This window comes from Notechis scutatus, chromosome 4 (assembly GCF_049901735.1).
Source record: "Notechis scutatus isolate UNSWTSFEM ecotype Mainland chromosome 4, rNotScu1.2, whole genome shotgun sequence".
NCBI classification, from domain to species: domain Eukaryota; kingdom Metazoa; phylum Chordata; class Lepidosauria; order Squamata; family Elapidae; genus Notechis; species Notechis scutatus.
The window spans coordinates 50,455,514-50,482,049 of NC_142012.1; the positions used below are offsets into that span (position 1 = coordinate 50,455,514).

The 26,536-nt window shown below is 39.9% G+C and overlaps 1 protein-coding gene across 1 annotated transcript in view; it reads right to left on the minus strand.

Annotated features, from left to right (window-relative positions):
- The window catches only part of ADGRA3 (adhesion G protein-coupled receptor A3), a 51,541-nt gene extending 42,891 nt beyond the window's left edge, over positions 1–8,650 (minus strand). Inside the window, exon 1 of the mRNA XM_026678821.2 lies at positions 8,262–8,650. Within this exon, the coding sequence (XP_026534606.1) occupies positions 8,262–8,500 (239 nt within the window). The 5' untranslated portion in view covers positions 8,501–8,650. The remainder of the gene's footprint in view (positions 1–8,261) is intronic.
- Between the last annotated feature and the right edge of the window lie 17,886 nt (positions 8,651–26,536).

Consider the following 26,536-nt stretch of genomic DNA (forward strand, 5'->3'; position numbering starts at 1 on the left):
ATACAAAAGAGCCAAAAACAGACAGAAGATATCAGAGACACCCATCAAGCAGAACACAGCAAACTCCGAGACCAATAAACACAGACCAAGACTCCCAACCAATCAGGATGAAGAAAAACCATTCTGGCACAGCAATAGGCTGCCCCAAATTTAAATCTGAAACCACTGTAAAAGTCTGACCCACAGACGGACACAATACAGAAGCCTGATGATGGCAGATGAGATTCTGCTGAAACGTTGCTACAACTTTAAAAGAACTACAATGACGTGGGAGAATACCCGAACCAAGCCGAACACCATATATATACGTGTGTGTGTGTGTGTGTGTGTGTGTGTGTGTGTATATATATATATATATATATATATATATATATATATATATATATATATATATATATATATATATATATATATATATATATATTTCTAAGTTTCAATACCTTTCTAGTTATTATATTTATACTTTTGTCTGTCCTGTTTCAATTTCATATTTTCTTTTCTCATTAAACAAAATTTTCCCTGTAGTTACTAATTGGAGTATGACACCTTTTATCCATTCAACTCTTATTTAAACTTCAATTTATGCCTTTACAATTATAACATTCAATATAACACATAACTTCCAGTAGAATTCTGCTTGGTACATTCTTAAAATACGCACTAAGTTCTTAAAGGGAATATATATATATATAACAATAATAAATAAAATACTTATTCTATTCCAATTCAGCTCTATCATTAATGTTGGTTATAATCTTTGACATCTTTAACTTTTCTTTTCAATAGGGTATCATACTTCTAGGAACACTTATATTTCCATAATTTTTTCATGTTTCTTTCATATTCCTCTTCACTTAAATTTTTATAACACATTCATAATAATTAAAATGTTCCCCTCCTTTCCTAATTTCATTCTCTTTATTTCATTTATTAAACATTCCATTCCATTACAATGAGTATTTTATCTATCATTTTAATCACACTTGTTTCATATTTTCAAAGTTCATTTCTATTTCTAATATAATACTATCTTATGTACCCTTGCAGAATCACCCTTTCAATTAAGTTTTCACCCATTATCCCTGTGTCTTCTAAATAGGCTTATACCCTTAATCCTTGTACATTTTCCCTGTTTCTCTATGTTCTGTTTCTGTCCTTTATAATTTCTTTTCCTTTCCCTCTTCCCCCTCTTTTTCTCCCTTCCCTTTTTAACCCCTTCTCTAATTCTGATTCTCTCTTCTGTAATCCTCTCTTCTGTTTCTTCCTAATGTTGTAATTACTTTTCAAACTATTCTTTTTTGGGGTTGTTTTTTTCAGATCTTAAATTTTTCACTCTCTTCCCCCCCCTCCTTTCTTTTCCCCACATAGAAATACTTGGTCATTGAAGATGGCTTCTTCTTTGTCCCGCCCTTCTTGTTCTACAGGCATTTCTTGTTGTTTCTCATAGTTCAGGATCTCCACTTCTAAAAATTGAAATACGAAGCCAAAAGAACCTCTTCCTTCTTGTGCATCTTCTTTCTGTTTTTTAAGTTCCATTCTCAATTCTTCCAAGAGTGATACCATTTTAAAAAACTTTTAAACCACCTGATTAATTTTAGTCCTTTAGATCCAATAGTCAAAAATCCAAAAATCACCAAGTAATCCAAATAATCCAAAACTGTTTCTTCTTGCTTCTTTTTTCCACTTTCTCTTCCTGGGGTTCTCTTATCTTGTTGCAAAGTTTCAGTTAAAATGTATCTTTTAGGAATCTTGTTAAAGTTTCACTGTTAATTCCTTTCACTTCCAGGTGGTCTCCTCCATTTTTCCAGATCCCACCCTGTTTTTTTCCTTCTTTTAAAAGTTTTTGAGAATCCAGAAATCTTTATTATCCCTTTGACATTTTATTTTCAGCTTAAATACCTGTTAATGTCAAAGTGGATTTTTGCCAAATTCTTGCTTAAATCTCTTAGTTGTCAATATTGGGGAAGAAAAAAAAAACCAAACCAAATCCTTTCCCTTCCCTCTGTCATTCGCCGCTTCAAAATCTTCTTAGGGAACAATGTTGTTGTTTATAATTCAAATTCCAGGGTACATTGTATTGTTGCTTTTTCAGTTCGACCCGGTCAGCCAAAACTTTCTCTTCTTATCTTCCTCCTGCACATTCTTTTCCAGTTGAGTTCTTCTTTGAGGTGGTCATTTCTGACCACCGCTGCAACCGCCTTTGGGAAAGGGAGTAATGGCCAGCTGGGGAAGGGAGATGAGACTCTCCTCGACCCTGCTGGCTGTTTCCCCCCTCTTCACCACCTCTACGGAGTGGCTTAGCCCCGAAACCAGCCGGCTCGGGGCGCTCCAGCGGCGAGCACAGATCGAAACTGCACACGATCGCAGATTTTGGTCTGTCGCCGAAGAAGCTCAAACCGGAAGCCCGAACAATGGCATTTTCAAGGGATGTTTATGAGGCAGAGAGAACTCATTCTCCATTTCAAGAGTCTGGAGGTCACCCGCAACTTAAAACCAATTGCTTCGTGACCTCTCCAAGATACAAGGTCCCTGAAAAAAAAACACTCACGATGGTTTCTCTCACTTACGACCATTGCAGCACCCCACCCCCCCCATGGTCACGTGATCCAAATTCAGATGCTTGGCAACTGGTTCCTATTTATCATGGCCGCAGGGTCCTGGGGGAGAGGGTGTGTATGTCACACCATCCCCTTTCACGGCCTTCTGACAAGCAAAGCCAGATCATTAAACAACCGTGGCCCTAATTTAACCACTGCAGGGATTCACTTAGCAACGGTGGCAGGGAAGGTTGGAAAATGGGGCAAAACTCATTTAACAGTTTCGCTCAGCAACATAAAATATCGGGCTCAAATGTGGCCGGAAGGACTGCCTGTAAAAAAAAAAAAAAAAGTCGGGGGACGGACGGGGGGACACGACTCCATAGTTCAGTTCTACCCAGATAGTCCTTGACTTACAACCAATACTGAGCCCAAAATTGCAGTGGTTAAACCACATGGCCAAGTATGTCTTGTGGCCATTGTTAAGCTGGTCATTCAGTGAGTCCATTTTCTCCAATGGGAGGGTTTGGGGTTTGTTCGTTTGTTTTGCTGGATACCCGAAGTAAGTGCTGGAAACTGTCAAACGAAACTCAAACTCAAAACTTTCACAAAAGACAGTCAAGTGCCAGAAAAGTGAGTCCGTTGCCAAGAGCACAAACTATGATTGCAAGTGTGTGGCTGTTAAATTTGAAAACCGGTCGATCGTAAGTAGCTTTTCAGTGTGTGTGTGTGTGTGTGTGTGTGTGTGTGTCCCGGTCCGTCTGTCCGTCCTTTGTAATGTGGAGCAGTTGTCAAGCGATCCTTTGTATGTGTCGAAGGCTACCCATCCTGCTCTCCTGAATCTCACATTTCTGCTTTGTTTTAATTCTGGGCTGGCCTCGGATATCCACCTCCTTCCCTGATGGGACTGGTTCCTCCCAGCAATCTCTCCCCAATTTACCTGACCTCTTCTCTCACTGGCTGCCTTTGGACAAAAGTCAGTAAATGTTGCCTCGGACTCAGACCAAGGCCTAAGGAGTGGTGGCACTAAACTATGTTAACTTGGCCGTTACAAGGGCCCAAATGCAATGCAAATTAACTGGCAGCATATAATTTCAAAGGCAACCACAATGCGATCGTAGAGCCAAATGCTGCCTTCCTTTCTTTTCTTCTTCTCCACAGTATTGGATCCATCTCCCTTCTGGTGGTAAAGCAGATAAACTGCCCTCGCGCAGAATGGCTTCTAACTTTTTTCAGCCAGGTGGGAAATTAAGTAAAGGTTACATTGAAAAGTAATGTTTTAAAAGTGAAATGCAAATATGACGGTTTTTATTACGTGCTAACAATAATGGAAAAGAACTGCAGCAACTGAAATTTCTCCTTGGCCAATTTCTGGAAGTCTTACTTTTTAAACATTCTTAAATATTAAGATTAATGTTTAATCTTCATGTTTTACAAAGATTTATGCCTTTATAAGTAATTTAATTATTTCTCAATTCTGATAGTAGTTGTTTTGAATAGCTTAACATTTTAGTAAAGCAAAAGAGTTTGTCTGACTGGTACTAAAGTTTCTTTTTTAAAAAAAAACAACACAATGGGGTATTATTAGAACAAGGGAATAGAGTTATTGATAAGGATCTGTAATGGTACCGTAGAATGCAAGTGGCATACAAGGGAAACAAGACAGAAGTTTTACTTGAATATTTGGTTCTGGGCCAAACAAACTTTGCCGATATGAAGAATCTATATTACAATTCTTGTTTATTTATATTTATATTGTGCTGCAATCCCAGAGGATTCTTGATGGTTCACAATACACACAACAAAAAAGATATATGATCAAAACATAGCCAAAGCCTTCACCCCCAGCACTGCAATCTCCACAGTGCTTGTCACAAATGATGCATTTTCCATTTTTCCTGGAAAACAGTCAAACTGGGATCACACTGGGAGGCCAAATCAGAAAGTTGGTGCTGCTTTTTGGCTCCCTTCCTCTCCCTAAAATGGAAAACCGCCAGCAGCTTTTCCACCAGCCGGACCAAGTTGCTTGCCCCAATTCCAAGGGGGGGGGGAGGGAAGTGGTCCTGACAATAACACCAATAACCCTGTGGTACAAAGGGCTTTAAAGGTTAAAAACGACTATTTTAAATTGCACCAGAAAGGGCCACCAGCAAACTACTATAGTTCTGGACCTGTGGCATAGATGCAATGGCTACAATACAGCCACCTACATATGAATCTCAAAGGTAAAGCAGACTTAACCCAGGGGAGAATAACTATTTTCCCCGCTACCTCTAAAACATTGGCAACTAGAACTACATTCCTTGTGCACACACGTTTTTGCATAACTAAAAGCAGACTCACTTTAAAGCATGGGCGTCCAACCTTTTGGCTTGCCTGGGTGGCATTGTTTGAAGCAGGATTGTGTTGGGCTGCGCACAAAATACACAACATGGTCGGCTTATCGCACAGCCAGTTGTTCAGACTGGGTTTGGCGGTTTTTGTTTGCCTACTCAGTCCTTACAAACTCCCTTTTTATTACACCTTGTGGCTACGTTACGAGCTGTCCAGGGACGTAGATTGGGCACGCCTGCTCTAAAGTTTTAATTACCAAGAAGAAAACAAACAGGTTCAGGAGAATAACAGGGAAATGCATTTCTTATACCAACAGGAAAGGGCATCAGCCCTCAAGGATATGAAAGCTGTTTAGAGAGGAAGTAGCAGCATTTAGCTGATCAAGGTAAACCAATGAAGCTGACTGGGGTAGAACTTGGTTGGATGGAAACCACCAAGGAACTGAAAGACCAAACTGGAAAAATAAAAACCTCACAAGATGGCAGTGGCAGGCTTAAGTTACACACTGCTGCTGAGAAAACCACACGGCTGTGTGTTGTCCCTGAAGCTACCAGGTGTTAATTTCATCCTGAAGAACCACTGAAGTTCACGATTCTTCTGAGGTTGGTGTGACAAACTGAAGATGTCTCCACAAAACAAGACCAAAGAATCAGTGAATTGATCCAATTTCTTGGAACTTCTTGGATAAGAAGAGATTGCCCTGCTGCTGCTTGCAAAGAAAGTGTTTTTCCGTGGTTTCCCATGCTTTTATCTCCCAGGAGACAAGGGCAATCTTGCTTGCAACTGGGGAATCTTTTAAAGGACACGACATTCGCAAAGCTCAGGCGGCTGGCAATAGTTTTTACCTCCCTAATCGAAATTTTTTAATAAAAACTGTATTACAAACTTAGCAGGGAACCAGCCCTTAAAAGTTAACAGAACCATTTTGGTGGTATAAATACTAGGCACTTGTACTGTTTCACACACACCCTTAACAATTATTGTAACTAATAGAGCTGCAGAATCTGGAGAGGAACAGTGAACCTTGCTTCAGACTAATTGGGGCTGTTTTGTGAATCTGACCTTTGCCCTGGGAATTTTAAGCACTGTGTAAATTCTAGCTTACCTGTTTCCATGATTATATCAGCCCACTGAATAACCACAACTGATAACTCTATATGGCTCAGAAGTGGAGGGGAAAATAATTGTGTATTGGTTTTTTCCCCAGAAGATTATTACTCAGGTAGTTTAAAGTATCAAAATGGGCCAATTACTAAATTATTTCTTGTAATTTTTAAACACGTCAAGCCAAAATTCCATATCCCTAGAAATACAAGCCTGATTCAATATTATCTCCTGCTTTAAAAACAACAAACTTTGTGTTATACTTGCCTATGAGTACAGACTTCAAATTCAGCAGCTAGCAACCCTAACTAGAAATATGCCATTTTTTGGCGTCATCCTATTTTTTTTGCAAAAGATCAAGTTGGGCATCAAAGAAAGAAATGAATCCAAAGTACTATTACAGGAAGTCTGCTTTACAATGGTTCATTTAGTGACCGTCTGAAGTTACAACAGCACTAAAAAAGTGACATGACCGTTTTTCACAGTTAATGACCTTTGCACCGTCCCCACACTCAGGTGATCAAAATTCGGACATTTGGCAACTGACTCATATTTGTGACGGTTGCAGTGTCCCAGAGTCAAGCCTTCTGACAAAACAAGGTCCATGGGGGAGCCAGATTCACTTAACAAGCATGTCCCTAACTTAGCAAATGCAGTGATTCATTTAATAACCATGGCAAGAAAGGTATAAATGAAGCAAAACTCAACTTAGCAAAAAGTCTCACTTAGGAAAAGTTGTTTTGGGCTCAATTGTAGTCATAAGTCAAGGACCACCTAGAATATGGAGATCCATATTTGAATAGAAAACTATCAGATCCTCCTGTCTTTGGAAAAGAATAGAATATAGAAAATAGAAGAGAACAGGAACAGAATTCTTTATTGGTCAAGTGTGATAGGACATACAAGGAATTTGTCTTTGGTGCAGAAGCTTTCAGTGTACATAAAAGATGTAGGTGATAAATAATGATAAAAAAAATACATTCACTGTAAATAGTAAGAACAAACACTTAGGGATAGTCACAGGACACTAAATAAGCAATCAAAATCGTACTAGAAACTACATAAAACAATATAGATAGAACAGATACAAGCAAAGCTCTTTTGCTACTAAAGTGACTTTCCTTCATTTGTCATTAACACCTTAGAGGCCTTAATGTACTTATTGAAGCAGGGACCAAAAATGGCTGTTGTTAAGTGGATTGCGCTCCATTTTATGACTTTTCTTGTCCCTGTCGTTAGGTGGATCCCCATGGTTGTTCAATTAATGACCCTGTTATTAAGTGAATCTGGCCTCCACGCATTTTGGGGCCAGAAGCGGTCTGCAACGGCCTTCAGGTGAACCAGTTGCCAAGCGTCCCAATTTTGGTCCTGTGACTCTGGGGAGGCTGCAGTGGTCATTAAGTATGAAAAACAGTCCTAAGTCACTTTTTCAAGCTCCCTTGTACGAACGGTCACTAATCAAAGCGTTCTAAGTCGAAGGGAGCCAAGGGGAGTAAGTGTTGCAGGCCAAGGAAGGGATGCGTTGCCCTCAATGGTCATTAAGTGGACTGCCGTAGGTCGAGGACCATCAGTAAGGGAGACAAGGGGGGATGACCCAGGCCAAGGAAGAGCTGCATCCCACTGAACAGTCACTAAGCGAAACGCTGCAAGGAAGCAACCCCCCCCCCAAGTCATTTTTTTTTTTTGAGAGCTGTTGGAAAAGTCACTTAAGCAAACGGTTGTAAGTCGAGGACCGACTCTAAGAAGGGAATCAAGGGGGAGGCCAAAAAAGAGCTGCACCGCTTTGAACGGTCACTAAGTGAACCGTTGTTAAGTGGAGGGAATCAAGGGGGGGAACGAGGACGACCGAGGCCAAGGAAGGGCTGCGTCGTCCTCAACCATCACTAAGCGAACTGCCGTAACTCGAGGACCGCCTGTACAAGAAGGGAGTGGAGGGGCAAGGACCGCATCCTATTGAATGGTCACTAAGCCAAGCGTTGTAACTCGAGGACCCCCTGGAGTCAAAGGGGGGAGGGAGAGAATCCAGGCCAAGGAAAGGTTTACACCCCCCCCCCCCGAACGGTCACTGAGCGGACCGTCGCCATAAGCTGAGGACCGCCTGCAGGGAGGGAAGCCCAGGCTCCTGCATCCCATCACGAACGGTCACTAAGCCGAGCATCGTAAGTCGAGGACGGCCCGCCAGAGGCGCGGAGGGGGGGGACTCAGCGCGAGGACAAAGGTGAGAGGGGGAGCTGCCCGGCGCAAGCGCACTGCCCTCTTTCTAACCCCTCTTTGGCGGCTACTCACAGGCTGACGGTCCTCTCGGGTAAGGCGCCCGGCGGCAGGACGTGGGCCAGCGCCAGGCTGCTGCACACCACCTTCTCCCCAGCTCCGGCCGCCGGAGAGGCCTTGCCGCCCCGCGGGCGACCCCCGCCCCCGTCCTGCTTGCACCCGGCGGGCAGCCCCGGGGCGCCGCCGCTCTCCACCAGCGCCAGGAGCAGCAGCAGCAGGCCTCCCGGCGGAGGAGTCCGGCCCGGGCCCGCCATCGCCGCCGCTGCTTTCAAGCCAAGCCCGAGCGCCGCCGCCGCCGCAGCCGCCACCGGACCCCGCCGGCAACGGCCGCCATCCAGCCGCTCTCGGCCCGGCCCGCCCGCTAGCTTGTTGAGGAGACGCGCATGCGCGGCGCTCCGCCCCCTCCTCCCGGCTTAGCGCATGCGCGGGCCGCTCTCCCGAAGCTCTTCTTTGAATTCTGCCCGGGTTACATTTTTTTTTTAAAAAAAAATTGGTTCTGCGTCCTTTGCAAAAAGAAGTAGAAATAAATGCATGGAGAAAGCCTCTTCTAGGCGAAAAAAAAAAAAAAGGTTTATTCTCCAAAGAATAAAAGGCAGGGCAAGAAGCAATGGTGGTAGTGGTGGGGAAACTCATCAAAGGAGGGAAGCAACCTGGAATTAAGGCCAAAGTTCCTAATAATGAGACCAATTAACCAGTGGAACAGCTGGCCTCCAGAAATTGCACATTTTTAAGAAGGACTGGACAGCCATTTTGACTCGAATCACATAGGGTTTCCTGCCTGAGCAGGGGTTGGACTAGAAGACCTCTAGGGTCCTTTCCATCTTCTCTTCCTCTTCCTCTCCGCTCCTCCCTAAGAGATGAGGACTTGCTTGCTGGTCACTTTATGCATCGGATGGGTGCTTTTTTTGATTGAGTTGAGAAAGGGATCCTGAAGTCCTCAACTTACGATGCAGTTGAGCCCAAAATTTCTGTTGCTAAGTGAGAGACGTTTAAGTCAGGTTTGCCCCATTTTACAGCCACCGTTGTAAAGTAGAATCACTGCAGTTGTTAGGAACACACTTATTCAGTCCATTTGGCTTCCCCCATTGGAAGGTCGGAAGGTCGCAAGAGGGGATCATGTGACGCTGTGACCGTCGTAAATATGAGGTGGTTGCCAAGCGGCTGAATTTTGATCATGTGGCTCTGGGGAGGCTGCGAAGGTTGGGAGCGTGAAAAGCAGTCATAAGTCAATTTTTTAAAGTGCCGTTGCAACTTGCAACTTTGAAATTCAGTCCCTGAATGAACTGTTGTAAGCCAAGGACTACTTGTAGCTTGTTTGGAGGCTATGAGAGCTCTCCAACACGGTCCTCTCAGCAGTTCCAAGAAAGCTCCACACCCATATGCACCACTCACGGGACCCTGGGGAAAACAGACAAGCCTCCAAGCAGCCTCAACGGCTCTCAAAAAGAACGCAAATGACCAGCTGTCTGCAAGGAGTATAAATTCTTCCCATTCCCCACTGTCCAGTCAGAGCCGAAGAAGCTTCTTGCATGAGAAGTAAAAAAGTCTTCAAAAGAAAAAACAAAGAAAGTCCAGTTGCCTCTTGGAAAAAAAAAACACCTTTGGAACAACCCTGACCTGGATGGCGGAGAATCTCCATAGACAGATAGGACAGGAGTGTTGCAAAAATTCTGCTATGAAAACCAAGCCAGAGTTGGGAAAATTCACTGTATTTAAGCTGACTAGAATGGCAGGATATTCTTAGTCGTTTGTAGAATGGAATGGAATAGAATATTGGAATAAAGAATAGAATAAAATAGAATAGAAATTAGAATAGAATAGAATGGAAATTAGAATAGAATAGAATGGAATAGAATTGAATACTTTATTGGCCAAGTATCATTGGACACACAAGCAATTTGTCTTGGTGCAAATGCTCTCAGTGTACATAAAAAGAAAAGATACATTCGTCAAGAATCCTAAGATACCACACTTAATGATAGTCATAGGGTAGAAATAAGCAATCAAGTCGTACTAGGAAACAGTCAATAAAAATTGTTAGGATACAAGCAACAAGGTTAAAGTCAGTCATAAGTGGGAGGAGATGGGTGGAAGGAAGGATGAGAAGATGAATAGGAATAGAATAGAATAGAAAAGAATAGAATAGAATTAGAATTAATATAGAATGAATAGAATAGAATAGAATAGAATAGAATAGAATAGAATAGAATAGAATAGAATAGAATTATTTATTGGCCAAGTGTGATTGGACACACAAAGAATTTGTCTTGATGCAAATGCTCTCAGGGTACATAAAAGAAAAGATACCTTCATCAAGAGTCAAGAATCATCAGGTGCAACACTTAATAATAGTCACAGGGTACAATAAGTGGAAACAGTCCATATAAATTGTAAGGATACAAGATACAAAGTTACAGTCATACAGTCACAAGTTGGAGGGGATGGGTGATGAGTGATGAGAAGATTAATTAGTAATAGTAATGCAGACCTAGTAAATAGTTGGACAGTGTTGAGGGAATTAGTCGTTTAGCAGAGTGATGGCATGGGGGGGAAAAAACTCTCCTTGTGTCCAGTTGTTCTGGTGTGCAGGGCTCTATAGCGTCGTTTTGAGGGAAGGAGTTGAAACAGTGTATGTCCGGGATGTTGGGCTGTGATCAGCCTGGGCCTTTGCTTGAGAGAAGTAAGTTACTCTCTGGTGATGCTGACTGAAATATCAGTCATGCCAATGTGATGGGCATTGAGAAAGGTAGCTTTGCATCTTAAATTGCAATTTGTTTGCGTCTTTCCTGAAAAATGTTTACAGAATGGAGAAAATGAGCGCTTATCTCTGGCTCAGTTTAAAAGGAATCTTCTTGAAAATGATGGCATTTTTAAATGAACCATCATTTTAAATTTTATTGAATGGCTCCCTGCCCATATAACTGACAGGACAATCCATTCAGTCTGAAAAGCGATGCCTTTTATAGAGCCTTTAAATTTACATTGACTTAGATAACACAGGTGGCAATTGTATAAAGACACACATATTTTCTGCTGTGCGATTGCCACTTTGAACCATTTCCCTCCTGGAAAATGGAAAATGGTCTGTTTATCAGTGGGATGAGGTAATGTAGCATCTAAGTCCTTATCTCCCAGCGTGAATAAAATAATAAACATAACTGTTAAATAAAATGGGAAGAAAGCCCATTCCTTTTATTAGCCTTTGCACAAACAGTGGCCACAATAAATAGTTTTCGTAAAGTCAATTTTTATGCTCAAAAGACCAACTGCTAATATAAACGACCTTTTTTGTTGTTATTATTTCATTATCGCTAGAAGAATGTGAAAACTGATTCGGTTTTGGTTGATAAGCTGACTTTCCATTGATGGATTAAAAATAACATTTAAACGAGAACTTTCTTGGATCCTAATTGCCAAATGTCCTGAATGAAGAATATACAAATCATACCACGATGTGCGAGAAGGTTTTTCAAGGAAACCTTTTATTAAAGCCTGAACAGATCCAGAGTGTGACGTGTGATTTTCAAGTGGCACTCAAGTCTTTCCGTAGCTTCAAGAGGCTTACCGTGTGGCTTTCATGCTTGTATCTTTACCATCTATATTGTTTGATTTGGTTTCCTAGTATGATTTTGATTCTTTATTTAGTATCCTAGGACTATCCTTCATTTATTATTCTCTTCTGGAACTCAAAATCCATCCCTTCCAGATTAAAAAGAATAGCACCTGTTTCTGAATTATATGTATACCGGTTGCCAAACATCCAGGTTTTAATTGTGTGACTGTGGGAATACTGGGATGCGAGTGCTGTCATAACTGTGAGTGGTCATTAAACAGTTGCAGGTTAAGGTCTACCTGTACTGCTAACCTCCGTAGATGTGTCCATATACTCTCCAGGATCAGAGCTTAAACTCAACTGAGTTCTTAGCTTTTGTTAACTTAGCTTAGTTTTTGGTTAACATCAGGAAGGTTAAACAGGCAAGGATTTGGCTTGTACTTGGATAGGGCTTTTCACTATAGGATAGAACTTGGATCAAGACTTTTAACCAGAATGGGATGTCAGTCACTGTGGCCAAGCCAGAATGTGGTTTACTTGAAGTTGGTTTTGAATGTTGTATAAATGCACTTAACAGGGGTATTTATTCTACGATACAGTTAACCAAGCTAGTCTTTGTAAGAACGTAGTTGCTTTGTAATCCTTCTTCCTGCTGTGACAATGAATATTAAGATTTACTAGTGAATAAAGAATGAAACAGGGATTAGAAATTTCCCCAATGTACAGAGGGTTTGAAAAAAGAACTTGTTTTAGTGATTTACTGTCACAGTGAAATGTTGTGCAAATATGAGACATCGAGTGGAACATAAGGGGACTTTTGAAAACCCTCCAACTCTTAATTCAACCATGAGGTTCAGCCTTGTTGTAAAGCTAACAGAGAAAAATTCTTACACAGGTGAGAAATGAAATTAATAAAACCTACCTTTGAAATTCTATGTATTTCGTTCTGGAGGCAAGGAATTTATTCTGTGTAGCATACAAAGTATGATTTCTGTTTAAAATCAAAAGGCCTTCAAGCCATCTCCTACAATCTCATGCCTCCTAAATAAATTAGATTATAACTCCTAACTGTTGTGGCAGAGGTGGGATTCAGCTGGTTCTGACCAGTTCTGGAATACCGGTAGCAGAAATTTTGCATAGTTCAGACAACTGGAAAATCCCACCTCTGACTGGCCCTACCAACCCCATCTCTTCTCTGCCTCCCATTGAGTCCCAGCTGATCGGTTGGGTCTCCTTTGGTTGCCTTGCACAGGAGAATGGAACTGGAAAGCAGGTTAGTGGGGTGGCAAGGGAATGGGGATTTTGCAGTATCCTTCCCCTGCCATGCCCACCAAGCCACACCCGCAGAACCAGTAGTAAAAAATTTTTTGAATCCCACCACTGTGTTATGGAGTATATAATGGTAGAGTTAATTAAATGGAAAGATATGTTGAGTTATTTTTTTTAGTATCCTCAGGAATGAAAATACTCATAGTTTTACTTACTATACATGCAAAAGAAATAAGTGTTCTGTTTCCATCACCAACCATGTCTTGTAGCAAAGTTATTTTCTTGAAGTATTTCATTATTTTGCCCTGATATTTGTTTGCAAACAAAGAATCTCTGGCCTTGTAATATGGAAAGATGGTTTATTGCATTCATTTTAGAAGAATATGTTTTGAAAGCAATAACGTTTGTTCTGCTGCATGGCAAATTGGCAGCCTATTCTGAAGATAATCGTATTCTTTGTCATCTCTGTACTTTTGCACTTCGTATTTTGGGTATTTTTGTCTAGCACGCTTTTAAAATGTGCTTATGTAGCACAGAAGAAAACATAGATAGGCACAATGGATTCCACACAATATAACAGCTTCCAAAGTAATAAACAGAATAAAAATGGGGGAGGGGAAAAAAAGCAATGTTAACAAGCTTCAAAATCACATAATAAAGAGGGCAAAGCCCCCACATTCTACTGCAAAGTTTGAAAATCTTGTTTCTACCCTAGTTGTTCTCTTTATTTATTTATCTTTTTAAAGATTCAACTGTTGCAATCCATATCAACAAAACACTGCTACTATGTGGTCATCATGTTGCTCTTCTGTTGCTGCCTAATATTCTTTTTAGCTAGCCCCCTGTATCTGAAAATTGTAATATTTGAGGTTGTGTTAGGTTTTAGTGAAGATGTATCCAGTGTCCTACGAACAATCCAGATAGATAGATAGATAGATAGATAGATAGATAGATAAATAGATAAATAGATAATTTGTTTTCATAGATTTTCACAGGTACAGGTATGCAGGTCTTGGTGTGTTCGGGTCTTTTCCTGTGTAAGATTGAGAGCATCTTGGCAACGTTTCGACAAGGTCCCACTCGCCATCTTCAGGCTGGTGCTTTCGGCCTCATGCTTTGCTCGCACAAGCACGAAGCCGAAAGCACCAGCCTGAAGATGGCGAGTGGGACCTCGTTGAAACGTTGCCAAGATGCTCTCAATCTGACATGGGAAAAGACCCAAACACGCCAAGACATGCGTATGTATGTATGTATGTATGTATGTATGTATGTATGTATGGTATTCAGCTTTGTTCGGGTATTTTTCCACGTCATTATAGTTGTGCTTTTAAAGTTGTAGCGACGTTTCAGCAAAATCCCATTCTAACACAGCAGTAGGCTCGCACCAAATTTAAAACAGAAACAGCTGTGAAAGCCTGACTCACAGTCAGACGAACACAATACACAATCCTGATGATGGCAGATGAGATTTTGCTGAAAAGTCGCTACAACTGTAAAAGCACAACTATAATAATGTGGGAAAATCCCCGAACAAAGCTGAATACCATACATATAAATACCCGCGAAAACTTAAGAAAACAAGGTATATATAGCATATATATAGTGAAATTACCCCACACGCATCATCACAAAATCTTCAGAACTGTAAAGCCTACAAACTTGAAATTTGGCACGTAGGTTCCTCTTGGCTTCTAGGTGCTCACAAAGAAAGGATTTTTCTAAATGACCATCAGAGTATTAGTATTTCATATATTATTATTATTAACATGCTCTGATGCTAAGGAGTTCCACTCCCTCTCCCCACCTGGAAAGAAATCTCTTCCAAATGCAAAACACAAGCAGAGGAGAGGAGTTTCAGTTTCAGTTTCACACCACCAAGCAGCTTTAGTACAGAATAGTTGAACTAAGCCACCCCAGGCTCCTTGCTGTCTCCTTACTCACACAAGAGCAAATACTCTTTCAGTTTCCAAACAGCCCTCAACTCTCACACACTGACAGGATGCTAGCCAGATGAAAACTGATGGATGCTGGTAGGCAGAGGCACAATTTCCCCCCCTTATTTTCCTCCCCAAAAACTAAGCCCAACCACATAGTTTTGTGGCGAAGCACATGGGTATCGAGCTAGTCCTTAATATTCTGATTACTAGGCTGTGCTTGCAAACACTTTCTCTGTGGTGTCCAATTGACGTATCTGGTATATTTTAAGATTGGGTTCATTAGCAGCTTTAAGAATAGAATTTATCCTGCCTTCATAAGTGTTAATCTTGGGGAAGTGAGTCAAATGTCAGCGTAAAACTTTTCTTTGATCTGTCTCTGATGTTCTCCTGGCTTATGTACTGGGCTTGCCTTGTGCAAAATTTCACCACAGGGTTTAAGGCAGAAGATTTTGGATTATTGTTTTTTTACCCGGAAGTTCTCCTCTGCAATATGATGAAGCAGCTGTTTCTTTAATCTCTTATTTTCTGGACAACTTCTCCATTAGACATCTCTAAATGTAGTGTTTAATTTAGACTTCATAAAATGTTATTGCATGTTAATTAACTGCCATGCAAATTAAATGAATACCAACTCCACATATTTGCAGTAAGTATATTAAAAGCCACTGTGTGTGTCCACTTTCAGTAGTAGCTGTGTTAAAAAATTCTTAATGATAAGATGCTTAATAGTTCTGCTAATAATAACTATCCAAATAAAGGACACGACTTATCCTTTTAAATCAAGATAAACTGTGCTATAGGGAATACTGATTTCCTATAATAATACTATTTCCCCGGAGATCCGATCTTTCTCTCGTGTACCCTTTTACACAAAATGAGTGTTAGATTCAATAAATGTAGTTTGTGTGTTTTTCAGAATGAGTGTACAACCCATGCTGAGTATTAGAAGAGAAAAAGAAATCACATTTGTGCAACAGGGCTATTTCTAGCTATTGTCGTCTAATATTAGCAGTGTTATCTTTGGCAGTAAGCATCTTACAAAGTACGGGGAAAAGATTACTCAAGTATGATCTGTTCATTTGCATCTGTTAATGATGTTTCTAGGAAAAACTCAGAAGTGAAATATTATAATATCTTTTATATTACTATCATTGGCTTTTCAAGGAGGGAGGGAAGGAAGGAAGGAAGGAAGGAAGGAAGGAAGGAAGGAAGGAAGGAAGGAAGGAAGGAGAAATAAAGAGAGAAAGGGAGAGAGAAAGAGGAAGGACTTTTATTATTTTAACAAGTGGTATGTAAAGGGTCATTAATGGAGTTGATGGATATAGCGCTATGAAGCTGTTCTAAGAATAAATGGAATAATAGAGTCTTCAATCCAGCCCCTGCTCAAGCTTAATTCCAGGTTGCTTTCCATCCATTGCTTCTTGTTTCTTGCCTTCTGGTGCTTTGGAAAATAAGTTGACCCCCTCTTCTTTGGGGCAGCTGGAATGCTAGAAATATTGGAAATACTGAAATATTGGGAAGACTGCTATCATGTCACCCCTAGTTTTATAGCAGGACTACTAGATTCTGTAGCAGCTTCATTCTTTGGGCTATCCATCTTATACATTCGCAGGATTCTTTTCTTTTTCATCGTGTCTATGTATATATTCGAACTAGACTGTGATGCTTCTCTGTGTCATAGGTGTGTGCTTGTGGGTATATGCATAATGGTTATCTTTTGAGAGGTGAACGCAACAAAATTTCATTTGAATGTTTGCTGATTAGTGTACATTTAAAGTTCTATTCTAATTTTGAATTCTATTCTATTCTAAATCTGAATTCCATATTCTATTCTATTGTATTCTATTCTAATTTTTATTTTTATTCTGAATTCTATTCTATTGTATTCTAATTCTGAATTCTATTCTATTCTATTTTTCATATGTTTTAACTTTATCATTAGGGCAAATTATAAAATGAGACTAACTTTTCTTGTTTGTATGAATTGACATTGCCATCTTCTGGATGTTTTGTTAATAAATCACTCTGGCTAAGTACAGCTGGTGCAGTTTGGTCCTGCTTTGACCTCTTAAACACCAGCTACTATAATGCCCCACTTCTCTCTCTGTTCATTAGCTGATGACAGCTAAATCCCCAGAGGCTATTTTATTTCAGGCTTACTTTCCAGACAGCAACACTATTTTTTGTCTGCTTAGCATTTAAGAATTTCTTTGTGATCCTGGGAATTAATAGAGAAGAGAAAAGATCTTAAGGAATGCTTTCAAGGATTATTTCTAATTGATTTTTGAGACATAGGCATGTGTTTTTGTTCCATTGTTGGTTTAAAGTTCAGTTTACTTGTGGCAAAGCAATGATTTGCTTTCTTTCTGTGCAAGGTGTTTTAATAAAGTTAGCCTACTCTTACGAAAATTAACGAGAGACGTCAGCAAGCTTTGCTCATTTGGTCGATGGTTATCTGTTAATTAAGAATGAATTAAAGCAATAAAAACTCTGCTCTGGTAATTAAGAAAGAACACACATATTCTTAGCTGGCCTGAGAAAAGACCTGGAATTAATTTGCATGCTTTTTGTGGGTCCTGTTTAAAGGTGCCAATTTTGTTGACCGCTTCGGTAGGAGGGAGAGACAGGTTGGTATAATGGTTAAGGTGCTGGCCTAGAAAACCAGGAGGGTGTGAGTTCTAGTTTGTGTTGTGATTTGTAAATCTGTGGCTCTCTCTGGATTCACATACACACCGAGAGTTTTGAGTTGTGTGTTTGTGATATGGAAGTCTGCATTGAACGGAGAGCAAAATTTTTCATTTTGAAAACGCCGCAGCTGAAAAAAGAAATCTGTCCCACTTGCTTTAAGGCAAAGTGAAAAGTTTGCAAAAAAAAAAAGAGAGAGAGAGAGAGAAGTTAAGGAGCATCCGACATCCTCTGCTGGCTCCGATCCATCTTACATTTTCCCTAGGGAAGTTTTGCAGTGGGCGGGACCCAAACCCCACTACACAAATAAAATAGTCCTGGTTTTTGTTTTTGTTTTAATTTATTTGTTTGTTTGTTTATTTATTTATTTAATAAAATATTTTTCTTTATTAAACAAACACAAACATAAACAAAAAATACATTAAAAATGTTGAACATGGTACAGTCTTCCTAACATCGATCTTTGTCATTACTTTGCTAAGTCCAATAATAATAATACACAATTTCATTCCATATAGATTAAATACACATATAATCATTCCTTATTCTCTTGAATCTTCCTCTTCTCTAGCCAACCATAAAATTTGTCCCATATTTTATAAAAATCCAAATCCTCATTTTTTAATTCTTTTGTTAGTTTATCCATTTCTGAGCACATCATAATTTTCCTAAGTATTTCAAATTCATTTGGAGTATCTTTTTTTTCCCATTTCTGTGCGTACGCCAATCTTGCTGCAGTAATTATATGGATTATTAAATATATGCTTTCCTTGTCATATTTCCACATATTAATCTCTAACAGAAAGAAATCCGGTCTATGTTCTATTTTCATCCCACATATTTCTTCTAGCCACTTATGTAATTTTTGCCAATATTTGGTTTTATTTTTTGAGCTTCTGTCCCTTTCAGGATGAAACCAGTTTACGCCTTGCTCTAAGGCTTTGGTGATTTTTTTCAGCTGGCTGGGTTCACACGTAATGTTAAACAATAATTCATGGCTTGCAGGAACAGGGAACAGCAACCTGCTGATCCAGTACCATGCAGCCATGTTACAATTTAATTTAATATGGGAAGGAAGCTATTATATCTTTCACTTCATTGCACCTAACAGATTGGCATTGTGATATTTATTTTTTGCAGTTCCGTGATCCCATTGGTTTCAAGAAGGAGTCAGAGGGGTGGAATCAGGTGTCAAGAAGAGCTGTGGCAGCCCTGAAAATCTGTCCCAACATGGATCTGGGGCTGACACCATGAAGATGACCAGATAAACTGAATTTTAAGAAAACAGAATTGATGGATCTTGGTGCTTGGCTGCATTTATGCACATGTTGCATTACTCAAACTAGGTTAAACATCATCAGTGTTAGTAAGGAATGGGGTTTTCTCTCAGATCAGGCCCATCAGTCAATGACCATGTCCCAATCAAGAAACGGCCAATCGGTCATCAGATACCCGGATCATATTATCATATGTGGTGGACGTGTGTGGAAGCTAAGAGATACTGGACTAAGATTTATACGTGGCTTGAAAAAATGATAAAACAGCATATAGACTTGAAACCAGAAATATTTTTATTGGGTATCTTGCCTGAAGGATATAGTAGAGAATTGACGTATTTGATTATAAATGTGTTAACGGCGGCTAGAATTGTATTTGCTAGAAATTGGAAGAGCGAAAAATTCCAATAGAGGAAGAGGTGAATTAAGAAAATGATGGAATGTGCAGAAATGAGTAAATTGACATTAGCAATCAGAGAGCAAGAAGATAAAGAATATTATAAAATTGGGGATTTATTTTATCAATGGCTAGATAAGAAAATAGAGAAATAAACTACGTTATGAAAAGGAATAGTATAATATGTAAGATAACATGATGTAATTATGTTATATAATTGAATATAAGGAAATGAATTGTATGATCCCAGGTTTGTTAAAATAGAGATTTGCTCGATAAGAAATATATACATTTTTAGTTGGGTCTAACAACGGTACAATAATAACACAATACAACATAATATAATATGTATAGTTGACTTATGTAATATGAATGTATGTTTGGAAGGGAAGACCATTTATATTGTGACATTGCACGAAAGAAATGTACCAACCGACACACTGTATTTTGGAAGATGGTTTTATGTTGATGTTTTCTGTTTGTGTTTGTTAGTGTTTGTCTTTAAAAAAAAAAAAAACTTTATAAAAAAAGAAAAAGAAACGGCCAGTCAAGTACAGTAAACAGCCCAATCAATTGCCATTGGGGCAGGAGGACCTACAAGGCCATTCTTCTCGACAAGGCAACCCACTAAAATAAAGTTCTCCAAATGTGGCAACCGTAAGGTTTGGTGGATTTCAGCTCCCAGAATTCTGCAGCCGCTGGAGTCCACCCAGTCTTAAAAGTTGCCAAGTTTGGAGACTCGCGCACTAGAAATATAAACTGAGAGCAAACTGCTCTCCGCGGAATTACCAGAGGACTGGAAAAGGGCCAGTGTGGTTCCCATCTTCAGAAAAGGGGGGGAAATGCATCCAGGAAACTCCAGACCTATCTGCCTGACATCGATATCTGGAAAGATTCTGGGAAAGATAACCGAGCAATGGATCTGCGAACACCTTAAGACCAAGTCATAACCAGAAGCTAATATGGGTTTATCAAAAATGCCAGGCATTTTTGAAAGAATTCCTTAAATGCTTGAATGGAAAAAAAAAAATCCCCTCTTACGCAGTTGGTCATTTGTGTCCCCCTTATTCCCCAAGACTTTTTAAAGGAGAAGACCTAATTTTTCTAACTGGTTCCTAAAGGGGAGTTATAATAATCGGGGCTTTGCAATATTTGACTAGTGAATCAGAAAATTATCGAACAGCAAAGAACCAAACCGCTTAGCTGACTCTTCTGAAATGGCCCATCTGGAAGATTTTCTCTCTCTTTCCCCCACCCTCTCTCTCTCTTCATGCCAATGCTCTTCAAACCACTTCATTAGCAATTAAGGGCGTTAGGCAGGCTCCCTGTTAAGATGCATTTACTATTTAAAAGTGCCTTCAATTTCTCTCCCTCTCCCTCTCCCCTCCCTCGTTCTCTCTCTCTCTTTCCCCCTCCCCTCGCTTTCTCTCTCTCTCTCTCCTCTTTCTCTCTCTTTCTCTCTCCCTCTCCCATTCTTTCTTTCTCTCTCCCTCCCTCCCTCTCTTTCTCTTTCTCCCTCTTTCTTTCTCTCCTTCCCTCCCTCCCTCCCTCTTTCTCTCTCTCTTTCCTCCTCCCTCTCCTCTCTTTCTCTCCCCTCTCTCTTTCTCCTTCCCTCCTCCCTCCCTCTCCTCTCCTCTCTCTTTTCTCTCTTTCTCCCTCTCCCCTTCTCTCTTTTTCTCTCCCCTCTCTTTCCTCTCTCTCTCTTTCTCACTCTCTTCTCTCTCTCTTTCCTCCTCCCTCTCCTCTCTTTCTCTCCCCTCTCTCTTTCTCCTTCCCTCCCCCTCCCTCTCCTCTCCTCTCTCTTTTCTCTCTTTCTCCCTCTCCCTTCTCTCTTTTTCTCTCCCCCTCTCTTTCACTCTCTCTCTCTTACTCACTCTCTTCTCTCTCTCTTTCTAAAAGGAAAGCCCAACATGAAATGCCTAGGTTTAGTTAAAGCTAAACTTAGCCATGCTGATTAAATAGATTTTTTTTTTTTTTAAATAACTCAACCATGAATCCCTCTTATTGGTTTTTCTTCTTCTTTTCCTTTGAAAATCCTAGAACACCACAATAAGGACAGGTGACTGAATGAGTCACCCTCTGAGAGCTATTTTGGTGAGAGCAAATCTGCTGAATGGCCATTAATCTTGATGGGATCCTCCAGTGATGAGGGCAAGCCACCGTCTGACAAGTTCTTGGCCCAAGCTGTGTATCCCAGTTAGCAGGAGTGTTGTGTATAAAAAGCACAGGGAATTAAAAACCATTTGTTAATAGCATAGTGCTTCTCAAAAGCACCTAAATTGGCACTCTCGGGTGAACTCACTGACCTTTTTTTTTTTTTTTTTTAATCTAAGTGAGATTTCATCTTGAGGGTGCTCAGAAAACCAGTAACCGTAGCTTAGATGGGATGTTTTTTTTAAAAAACAAGCCAACAAACCACTCCCATGAAAATGCCATAGACAGAGCACAGGAATGAAGCTCAAAGTCAAGGAGATATTGAAAGAGAGAGAGAGAGAGAGATTTCCTGTTTTAAGTTGATATTTTTTGCTATGCTTAGAAAGCAACTAGATGTCTTCTCTATGGACCCTCTCAAGACCCTCCCTCTTTTTCAAATGGACTTTGTTTTTCCTTGGAGATGTTTCTCTTCTCATCCAAGAAGCTTCTTCAGTTCTGACTGGACTTCCTTGGTTTTTCCTCAAAGACATTTCGCTTCTCATCCAAGAAGCTTCTTCAGTTCTCACCGGATCTTCTTTGTTTTTCCTTGAAGATGTTTCTCTTCTCATCCAAGAAGCTTCTTCAGTTCTGACTGGACTTCCTTGGTTTTTTTTCCTTGGAAGACATTTCGCTTCTCATCCAAGAACTGAAGAAGCTTCTTGGATGAGAAGCAAAATGTCTTCAAAGAAAAAACAAGAAAGTCCAGTTGCCTTTTGAAAAAAAAAAAAGCACTTTTGGGATAGCCATGACCTGGATGACAGAGGATCTCCATAGATGTCCACAAGGGGAAGAACGTTGCTTAGTTGTGGAAGAGAATCAGGGTGTGCTTAGTCTCCAACTGAACGGTGAATAAGTTCCAATTAAACTCAATTTAGTGTAGGATAAAGAAAACGTTTCTGTACATTCTCATTCAAGAACTGCTGCCCCTTGCTAGCAGCAGATCTGGATGCTACTTAGATAAGAAGGCATGATCAAATCCCAATTTAAATTGGGGAAAAAAGAGAAAAAGGAAGCGGGAATTCAGTTCCGTTGAAAAGGGGCTCGATTCTCAAGAAGGGAGATATTATTACCCAGCAAACAAGCATAATGACCCTCTGTGGTGCAGTGACTAGAGTGCAGTACTGCAAGCTACTTCTGCTGCAGCCAGCTGCCTACAATTTGGCAGTTCAAATCCCACCAGGCTCCAAGTTGACTCAGCCTTCCATCCTTCCGAGGTGGGTAAAATAAGGACCCAGATTGTTGGGGGGCAATATGCTGACTCTGTAAACCGCATAGAGAGGGCTGTAAAGCACTATAAAGCGGTATATAAGTCTAAAGTGCTATTGCTATTGCTACTTTTGGATGAGTGATAATTTCGAAAGAACAGAGAGGGCATTTTTGGCTTCACTTTCAAATGTCTTGTTGCAGATTAACACTGGTAGCCAAATGGAGTCATTGCATTCCATGTTGTCTCTATTATGGTATTGTTTGCTTGCTTCTCTTTTGATTGTAGCCTAAAACACACAACGTTGCAACCATTCCCCCCCAAAAAAAATATATAGAAGGAGTGAAATATCCCATTAGTGAGGTAAAATAGAGGTAATATCAGTTTAACATTATAAAATATGAGGGGAGGAGTCTACAGAATTATAATCTTTAGTCTAAAATCCAAAAGTAGTTAAACTAGATCAGAGGTCTCCAAACTTGGCAACTTTAAGACTTGTGGACTTCAATTCCTAGAATTCTTCAGCCAATTGGCTGGAGAATTTTGGGAGTCAAAGTCCACAAGTCTTAAAGTTGCCAAGTTTGGGGACCTCTGAACTAGATAGTTGCAGAAAGCTGTATAAGAAATACTAGGATCTATAAGGCCCTAGAGCAGTTTAAAAGTATGGATTCCTCTAATGCCAATCAGTACCTCTTGCAAACCTTCAGACTGGAATGTTCTGCCACCTATATTGCTTATTTCTTAAAAAGTATCCAAAACCTAATAGTTCAAACAATATACTGATTTTTCTTATTTACCCAACATCTCTTAAAAGGTAGAAATGGATTGGAAGGACTAACTGGGCCTTCGCTATCTTTTAGAAAAATATCCAATGCCAAACTATTGTAGAAAGATAACTACGACAGATCCTAACCATCGGTGGAAAGGAAAACGCATTAATTAACTAAGCACTTTAATGTTATGACTTTTTAAATATCAATTAGCGCATTTGCCCACTGTCTTCCAGGAATTACCTCATTAATTGCTTTATATCACTTTATCAGCCATGAATTTAAACGAGCTGACAGTTTTGTACACACCTACAGGCATATAACTGATCAATACATCTCGCTGGAATCCTTCAGCATCATTGATCATGTCATGTTTTGCTGAATAATTGGCTGGTAAAATTGGGTTTTTAGAAACTAATGATTCAATAGGTCATGGGCCACTTCAGTAAGAAATTGAATGTTAAGGATTTTCTTACTTTTTTTTCACTTTTTTCCAGCTGTAGACTTTGAGAATGTTGCATTTCTGGCTGAAAAATATTTTCCCATTACTGAATGCTGGGTCATCTCTGCATGCAATCTTTAAAGTTTTAGAGAGTAGCTCCAAGTACAGAATGAACTCTTTGTTTGGGTAATTTTTTTATCTTGTATTGCACAAAGCTTACAAAGGAATGTTTTTTTTTAAGAAGGAAAGTCCTTGCCTGGGATCAGCTAAGTTGACCCAGTATCTCTCAATGAAAAAATAGAAGATAAGATTTCTAGCTGCCATTGCCTCTCCATCTGAAGGTCTAGAAAAGACCAAATAAGGCCTAAGAATTAAAGAGAGATTAGAATGAAGCAAGAAAGACTACAGTAGGAGAAGGGAAGATTTGAAAGAAAAATGTATTGGACAGAAATGGAAAATGGAAGGAAACATTGGGCTGCAGAATTTTAAATATTTGTCAGGATTTTTTTTTTTTTAAAGCAACTAGCATGATCAATAAAGTCACAGTTGATAGTCAAGAAATGAAGGTGGTAGATATTTGTTTCCCTTGTGATCAAAAACAGATTAAGATATCCAGAGTGTTGCATAAAAAGAAAACTAGCCCCAGTAAGGTTGACAACAGGGAATAAATCACAAAGAATGAGGATATTTCTAGGACAATCAAGGTTAGAAGCGCTAAGAGGACATTTCTTTTTCAACTGGCAATATATGGTACCAAAGGTGGACATTGAAGAAAAAAAATAAAGACACCTTTGAATGATGGATTTGGAGATCTTTGCTAAGAAAACTGCATTTCAATTTTGACCGCATTATTTGGTTCATTGCTGGACCAAGTGAAGGTTGAAGTAGCAAAACTGGACCAAGTGAAGGTTGAAGTAGCATGCAACTTAAACAGAGGGTGGATGCAGAGAAGAGCAACCAAGAGGATTAGGAGACTGGAGGCTAAAACGTTCGAAGAACGGAGGCAGGAATTGGATTATGTCGACTTTCATGGAAAGACTTTCATGGAAAGAAGGACTGGGGTGACATGATGGCAGCCTTCCAATAAGCAACTGGAATTTCCATGGCAAGGCGATGAACTTGTAAGGTGTCTTATCATGTGACCACATCCCATAGCATTGGAAATCCTGCCAGTACAAGTTGCCATCATTAATTGAATCCCACCTGGTCATTAGGTGAGGACTAACCTGAGCCAAGCCATTCCTGGCTTGGTCCTTTTTACCCTGGAACTTCATTAAAGTGTGGGGTGGTTTCCTCTTGAATTGTCCCAACCTTCGGTGCTCCTTTGGTGCTCTGCCCAGCAAAGTGGCAATGGTGGCAGGACTGCAGTAGAAACCCAGGGCCTTCAGTAATCCCAGCCAGCCATCACTGGTCCTTAGTCAAGGAGAGAAGCAACCTGGAATTAAGGAGAAACTTCCTAACAGTGAGGACAATTAACCAGTGGAACAGAAGTTGTGGGTGCTCCATCACTGGAGGTCTTGAAGAAGAGGTTGGACAACCATTCCATTGTATGTTGTACCTCGGTCACCATCTTGATTTTTTCCCCACACCTCTTTCTAGGATTGTGAAAAAAAATCTGTTCAGATTCTGTAAGAAATTCAGGGAAAACACCCTCACACCCCACAATTCACTTGAACAAACCCTGAGAGACTCGTCCCCATTTTTCTAAGGAAAAGCAACCCTGTCCCAAGAACATGGATTGCTTTCTTTGATTGTCATGTTAACTCCCAAAAGTAAAAGCAAAATTCAAATTTTTGTATTTGGCACAGTTAGAAATGTTAATTTTCTAGCAAACAGGATTTTTTCTTTCTAATATTGGCAATTGCAAGGACACTTTGCAGGGGAGGCTAAGGGAAGCTTTCAACCATGGTGAAATACAATTACTTAGACAACAAACATCTCCGGAGAGAACTCTGTAAATGTATATTTTTCACGCCCATGTATTCATTCCCCCCAAAATCCTGTCTGAATCACCAGCCTCTGAGAAAAATGACAGGACGGTCACAAATGCAAAACCTATTCTGGGTCTTTCCTTTGGAGAGAAAAAAAAAGTCATCCAAGAAGCAATTCAAACTCTTTGGCATTTGCAGTTGCTGAAAAGAAACCTGATAACTTCCAAGCCATGACATTAAGTGCATAGGAAGTTGCTAAGGGCCAATTTGGATTGAGGAAATATTTACCAGTCCTACGGGCATGATAAACATTGATTGCTATTCAGATTACTATTCACGATGAATATTTCATCTTTTTAACAGGGGAAACATAATCCTAGAACACTTTAGTCGAATAATAATAAATCTGATTGGTTTGGAGCAGACGGATAGATAATTCTCGTCCTCTTCTCTTCTTTTTCTGCTTCCTCTTGTTTTTCATTTTCTTTTTTCTTCTCTCTCCTCTTTTGTTTGGCCAAAGGGATTCTAGGATTCAGAAGCCTAACAGGGGGTGACTAGTTAATGTTTCAACAGGGAATCCTAAAGTAAACACTCAATTGTGACGATTTAATAAAAATATTCTTATTCTTTGG